Source organism: Manihot esculenta, chromosome 6, assembly GCF_001659605.2.
Source record: "Manihot esculenta cultivar AM560-2 chromosome 6, M.esculenta_v8, whole genome shotgun sequence".
In the NCBI taxonomy this organism is placed as follows: Eukaryota; Viridiplantae; Streptophyta; class Magnoliopsida; order Malpighiales; family Euphorbiaceae; genus Manihot; species Manihot esculenta.
Genome location: NC_035166.2, coordinates 13,195,480 through 13,203,073, shown reverse-complemented (window position 1 = coordinate 13,203,073; position 7,594 = coordinate 13,195,480). Strand labels below are relative to the sequence as shown.

At 22.3% G+C, this 7,594-nt stretch overlaps 1 protein-coding gene across 1 annotated transcript; it reads left to right on the top strand.

Moving 5' to 3' along the window:
• Nucleotides 1–5,051: 5,051 nt before the first annotated feature.
• On the top strand, nt 5,052–6,393 carry LOC122723859 (receptor-like protein 15; the record flags this gene model as incomplete). Its single annotated transcript, XM_043957755.1, has 1 exon — nt 5,052–6,393. A coding segment is annotated over one exon (1,269 nt), but the record flags the coding sequence as incomplete, so codon positions are not given.
• Between the last annotated feature and the right edge of the window lie 1,201 nt (nt 6,394–7,594).

Sequence of the window (7,594 nt, the reverse complement as noted above, 5' to 3'; positions counted from 1 at the left end):
GGACTCGAGCCGGGTATTACAATTATAATCATAGAATATTAAATTTAATTGACTATTTAAATAGCATATTATAACTACATTATATTATAAACAAAATTAATGCAAAATTATACATATAAAAAATAAATAATAAATATATAAAATGAGTAGGATTGCCAAAAATATTTTTATTATTTATATAATTTCAATTATATTAATTTATTACTTAAATTACACTTTAAAGTTAATAATTTAACTCTGTTTAACTTTTATTTAAAATCACAAATTCAATATTGATATACATTAAGATACCAAGCAGGTTGAGATTAAAAAAAAAAGTATATTAAAAGATCCCTAATTAATAATTAATTCCTCATATGAGCATTAACTTTTATTTCCTTTTTCTTAATATTTTGATGATTATTGTATCTTATGATAGAGAAGTTTTGCAACTTGCATAATTGACTCAGAGGAAATGATAGAACGAATTGATTCAAAATTAATTCATGACTTGTAATTAAAACCAAACAATACGGAATGGTTCCCATTGGGCTGGGATCTGCCTATAAAAGGTTAAAGCATTTATGTATTGGGATGCAAGAGATCATAATGAAGGAGTGTTGGATAATGGTGATGATGATTTTATTATTAAAAGAGAGTTGGTGCTCTGATGGATGTTTGGAGAATGAGAGAATTGCTCTGTTGCAAATCAAATCTCATTTCAATTCTTCTTCTTCTTCTTTTATGTCTGCTTGGGGTATAACTCCACCACAGGGCATGTTGTCAAACTCTATTTTGATGGTGTAAGAAGCTCAGAAGGAGATTATTGGTATTTAAATGCTTCTTTGTTTCTTCCCTTCCAGCAATTGAATTATCTTTCCCTGTGGGGAAATAATATAGCTGGTTGCATCAAGAATGAAGGTTTGGAATTCAATTGGAATTCAATTGAAATTCACTTAATTAGCCTTTTTTTTCACTTTTATTTATTTAATAAATTTGTTAAATGTTTCAACTACATCCTTTTTGCAGGTTTTGAAAGGTTATCAGCACTTGACAATTTGGAGGTTCTTTATTTAGATTACAACAGTTTCACAAAAGTATCTTATCATCTCTAAGTGGTCTTTCATCTTTAAAATTATTATCTCTAGAAGCAAATAAATTGAAAGGGATAATTAACATTGAAGGTAACAGAGCTTGATTTTCTACCCTCCTTATTCATTGCTGTCATCATCATTATCTCATACAAAAATGCCATTTCTATATTATTCAACAGAGCTCAATCATGCAATTGAAGGCTTGTATCTTGAAATGGTAGGAATTTATCTTTTACTTCTTTCATCATTATTTTTCTTAAATTAGGTATAAGCAAATAATAACTTGTACAGGTAATGAAGAAGTACTGAAACTGAGCAATTTGGAGTACCTTTCTTTAAGTTCTAATCATGTTAATATCAGCATTTTATCACCATTCACTAGACTTCCATCTCTCAGATATTTAGATTTAGGATATAATCAATTGGAAGGACCATTCAATTTCAAAGGTTAGATATTATTTTTATTTTTCAATTTTTTTTTACTATTTGATCCTAAAAATTTTATAGTTATATAATTATTTTTGCTTTCTTATTAAATTAGAATTGGACAAAAGCAAGCTAGTGGCAATAACATTACAGAATTTGTAGACTCAAGAGGTATGTTGATTACTTATATAGTGTTTGGTTCAATTCTATCTTACAAAATTATATAAAATTCAATTAAATTCTAAATAAAATTCATTTAAAATGAATTTTATTATTTAATATGATATAATTTAAAGTATAGAATTCAATTAAATTCCACATAACTTATCTTTTCATTTTCTAAATTACCCTTTAGAGTAAAATTAAAAAGTTACACTCTATCAACAAATTTTATATTTAATAAGTTTATAACAATTAATAAAAAAAATAAGCTCATTAAAAATGTATTAATAAATTTAAAATAAATTTTCTTGATTTGATGGTTTACATAATAAAATAAATAGCCTTACTGATTTGAGAAAATAAACTTAAATATTATAAAATTAAAAAATATATATAGTATATAATTATCAATATATAAGTTTATAACCAATTCCATAGAATTGAATTTTAATTCTTATTCAAATTAAATGCATAAAATATAAAACATTAAATCAATGAAGGGTAATTACAGATTTAAAATCCAGTTAGATCAAAGTCAGACTTAACAAGTATATACTATTACATAAATATTTATTTATATATTATAAAATTAAAACTCTCTTAAAACTCATAATAATATATTATCATAATTAGTAGTTCGATATTTTTATAAGTAATTAAATTTTAATACGTAACATTTTTAAAAAATTATTTTGAAATATTTAAATAAAATTAAAATAATAATATTTTATAATAAAATTTCATAATAATAAATTTAAATAAATAGAAACTTCATATATTTTTATAATATAAAAATAGCTAAATTTTGCCTACCGTCAATATCAGTTTAAGTGTTTGTTTCATTATTATGCTTCAATTTATAATTTATATATATATATAAAGCGTCGGTTTTATCATGATCTTATTTAGTTATTTACAATTAAATTTAAATTTTAAAATAAATAATTATTTTATTATTTAAATAATTTTAAATTAATAATTATTCATATATATCGTACAAAATTATTTTAAATTTTTATCATTTAGAATTAATGCATGTTTAAATTTTTTATTTATAAATTTAATTAATTTTATTTAATAAATATGTAGGATAATTATTAAAATTAATAATTTTGATAATATTTAAAATAATTTTTTTGAGATAAGGCTATTAAAATAATAAGTTTAAATATTAAAATAATTATCGTCATATCATATTATTAATTGTTAATTTTTTGAGTTTAATTAATTTTATTTGATAATTAATTATTATTTAAATATATTTTAATAATTATTATTTTAAAAATTTTTAACCTTGATATATTTTAATAATTATTATTTTATATTTTTTAACACATTTATCATTAAATTTATAAGCTTTGATATATATATATATATATATGATAATTAAAAAAATTAAATTTTCATATACGATTATTAAAATAACAAACATAAATATTATTTAAAAATATTAAAAATAATTATCATAATATTAAAATATTAAATAATAAATTCAAATTTACAAAATACAAATTGAAATGTTTATCAACAAATTAATAATTTAAAAAAAAAAAGATACTAAAGAGGTTATTTTAATTTAAATATTAGTAATTTTATTATTATTTAAATACTTAAAAAATATTTAAATGAATAATCTTATTAAAAAATGTATGAAAGAATTTCAAATAAATTATTTTTTTATAAAAAAAATATTTGAAAATTTAAATTTAAAAATATTTAAATAAAATATTAAAATTATTATGATAATAAATAATTATTATCGAATTAAATTATAATTGAAGTAATTAAGTTTCATTCAGAAAAACTCTTTAATGGTTGTTAAAATTATAAATTTAGAGTTTTGTCCAAAAGCAGTCAAGTGGTTGAACTGACTCTTTATTTTTATATATACGCTTATTTTATTTCTTTTATTATTAAAAAATTTTATATTACCGAATATGTATATATATAAATACAATATTTTTACTTATAAAAATTAATTTAATTTTTTTAATATTAAAATAATTTTATCTGACAAATAACACCATATTACGCAATATAATAACTAAATCAGCTGTAATTGAACCAAAATAAATAATATTTTTAATTTCTAATTAAATTTTATTTATATTACGTTGATTAAAAAATATTTTTTAAATAAATTAAAAATAATATAAATATTAATATAGTTATGATTTTTATATATTTTATTTCATAATATATGATATTTAATAATTATAAAATTAATTTATTTAATATTATAAAATTTTTTTATTACAATCTTTATTTAAAGTAAAAAAATATTTATAATATTGTACAAGTGAATATGTTATTAATTTTAAATTTAATAGAATTAAATTACTTATTATATTAAAAATAATTTATTAAGTTTAATAAATTTTAATATTTAAAAATTTCAATTATAAATATATATTATATAGTATACATTTATCTAATTAGTTACAAGTATATAATTAAAATTTAAGGAGACAATGATTTTATTATTTAAATTAATTGAAAGTTAATAAAATTAAAGTTTATATATATTTAAATTTATAAGTGCATGGTAATTTTATAATTAAAATTAATTTTAAAGTAGATATTAACTTCATTATTTAAATTAATTTATCATTTACAAATTTTTGAATTTTGAATCATATATAAATAATAAAAAGTTAAATTTATGGCATAAAATTATTAAAAAAAAGTAATTATAACATTATTAAATAATTATATTTTAATTTTCATTCACATGTTTTAAATTCTTAATTTTTGGATTTTGCTTTTATTGTTGGCTATCAATGAAATGGATTATTTTTTTTTTGTAATTACTTGCAGAAATAAGGGCTTCAAACAATATAAGTGAGCTGTATCTAGATGATATCACCATAGCAAAAGGAAGCAAGTTATTGGAATCATTGGGAGCATTTAGCCACCTTAAAAATCTATCTCTGCAGTCATGTAAATTCGAAGGAGCAATACTCCATCAAGGTAAGCTAATTACTTTATTATTATAATTATTTTTCACTATTTATTTTCAAAGGTTTACTCTACATTTTTTAAATTTAATGTAGACATTAGGTACAATCCTAGCAAATTAGAAATATTTGGCTTTATTAATTATATAATTTTTTTTTTCGAAATGCATTTTTTTAATTATATTTTTATGTTAAATTTTAATAAATAATTAGTTTTGCACTTTTTTATTTAACCTTGATGAAGATTACCAAAATATTATATTTCATATTTTCTCTATTTGATAGGCTTGCCTCATCTGGAGGATTTGGAAGATTTAAAATTGGATTTTTCTATCATCAATAACAACTTTCTACGAAAAATTGGAGTAATGTCTTCTCTTAAGAAATTATCATTGTATGGTTGCAGTGGACTTAAAGACACAGAGTTATTTAAGTGCTTTACTTAAATAACAATTCCCTCTCAGGGCCTCTTCAATTACCGTTTCATTCCTATTTCAATTTGTCATTGTTAGATATCTCAGATAATCTCTTCCACGGAATTATTCCACCAGATATTGGAACACATTTTCCGAGATTGGAATTTGTAGACTTGTCTAAAAATGATTTCAATGGTAGCATTCCTTCTTCATTTCGAAATATGAGCCTATTGAAAATTTTAGACTTATCCAACAATGATATTTCTGGAAGTCTACCCTCTGATTTTAGCTGTTCAAATATGATAGGAGTTCATTTGTCTAGAAATCAGCTTCAAGGATCATTAGAAGATGCATTTTTCGATTGCCTTCGATTGGTTGTGTTAGATCTTAGCCACAATAATATGACTGGAAGCATTCCATCATGGTTTGAAAGATTTTATCAATTGGGCTATATGATTTTGGGTCATAATAATATTGAAGGGGAAATCCCAATTCAGTTGTGCAATTTGACCCAATTAAGCTTGATTGACCTTTCACATAATAATCTGTCTGGTCATATTCCCCCTTGTCTAAGATCTACAAGCAATTTTGCTTCCTTGTCTTTGTCTAGTGGTGAAGAGATAGAATTCACAACGAAGAGAAATATCTATTCTTACCAAACAAGCATGCTGGATTACTTCTCAGGAATTGATCTCTCATGCAACAAGCTGATAGGCCAAATTCCTATCCAAATTGGTTACCTCAATGAGATCCATGTACCAAATTTATCCCACAACAATTTGAATGGAAAAATCCCAGCATCATTTTCTAACTTGAGTCAAATTGAAAGCTTGGATCTTTCACACAACAACTTGCAAGGGAACATTCCTTCTCAACTCACTGAGTTGGATTTTTTGGAAGTCTTCAATGTATCATGCAATGATTTATCTGGTAAAACACCGGAAAAGGTTAAACAGTTTGCAACATTTGATGAAAGCAGCTATCGAGATAACCCTCTTCTTTGTGGATGGCCATTGCAAAAAGATTGTGCTACAATGGAATCTTCTCCATCAATCTCAAGAAATTCAAATGATACTGAAGAAAGTAATTGCTTCATTGACATGGAAGGTTTTTATGTGAGTTTTGGGGTGGCTTACGTTATGGTGTTGTTGACAATTGCTGGAGTTTTATTCATAAATCCATATTGGAGGCAAGTTTGGTTTTACTTCGTTGAGGTTAGTATAGACAAGTGCTACTATTTTCTAATAGACAATCTTGGTTGTTTGTCCAAGTTTAAATTATTTTGATGGTGAAATCAATATCAAGAATTATGTATTTATATACTTTTACTTTCAACATCAATAAATAATGTAAAATGTGCATTTCCTTTACTATATTTGCCTCCAAATTGAGCTTGCAAAAACTTTCTTAATAAAATCCCTGCATATTTCTTCAGTAACATGTAATATTAAAAAAATATCTTAATTCTTTTTATATTTCACAGTTCAGAATTTGTAAAATGTATTAAAACTTAGTTTAAACAGCTTTTATATGAAATAGGATTTAAATAGCTCTTTATGAAATAGGGTTAGGTGAGTAAGTTATTTAAAGAGTTTTAATTTAAAAAAAAATAAATTAAAATTTTATTTATTTACAGAAAATAACTTATATTTAGAAAATTATTGAATTAACTCCTAATTGAATTCTCAATTTTATTCAAATTTGGTTATTTTTAAATTTTATATAAAATAAAATAATTAATAGTCCCTTTTAGTAGGATGGAATCTCGTCGCATAGAGAAGTCTTACAACTTGCATAATTGACTCAAAGAAAATGATAGTAGTAATTGATTCAAAATTAATTCATGACTTAGCTAAATGATTTAACTAAAGTAAAAAATGGTTTTAATTTTATTTATAAAATAAAATATTTTAATGTACATTAACCATAAACTTAAAAATCAAAATATCTCAACGGTGACTATAATTACTATCAGTATTTTAATTTAAATTAAATTTAACATATTAAAATAAATAAAATAATAAGCTAGTTATAATATTTTAATTTGTAAATTAAGGTCATTCCTAATAAATATATTAAAATTTAATTATATATTTGGAGATGACTGGATTAATATTTTGAGATCAATCATATAAAATTATTGAATTCTCAATTTTATTCAAATTTGATTATTTTTATAAAATAAAATAATTAATAGTCCCTTTTAATAGGATGGAATCTCTTCGCATAGAGAAGTCTTGCAATTTGCATAATTGACTAAGAGAAAATGATAGTAATAATTGATCCAAAATTAATTCATGACTTGTAATTATCCAACACTTCTAGGAATGGTTCTCATTGGGCTGGGATCTGCCTATAAAAGGTGAAAGCATTTATGTATTGGGAAGCAAGAGATCATAATGAAGGAGTGTTGGATAATGGTGATGATGATTTCATTATTAAAAGAGAGTTGGTGCTCTGATGGATGTTTGGAGAATGAGAGAATTGCTCTGTTGCAAATCAAATCTCATTTCAATTCTTCTTCTTCTTTTTTTATAGGTGGGTAGGCGTATAATGCAAC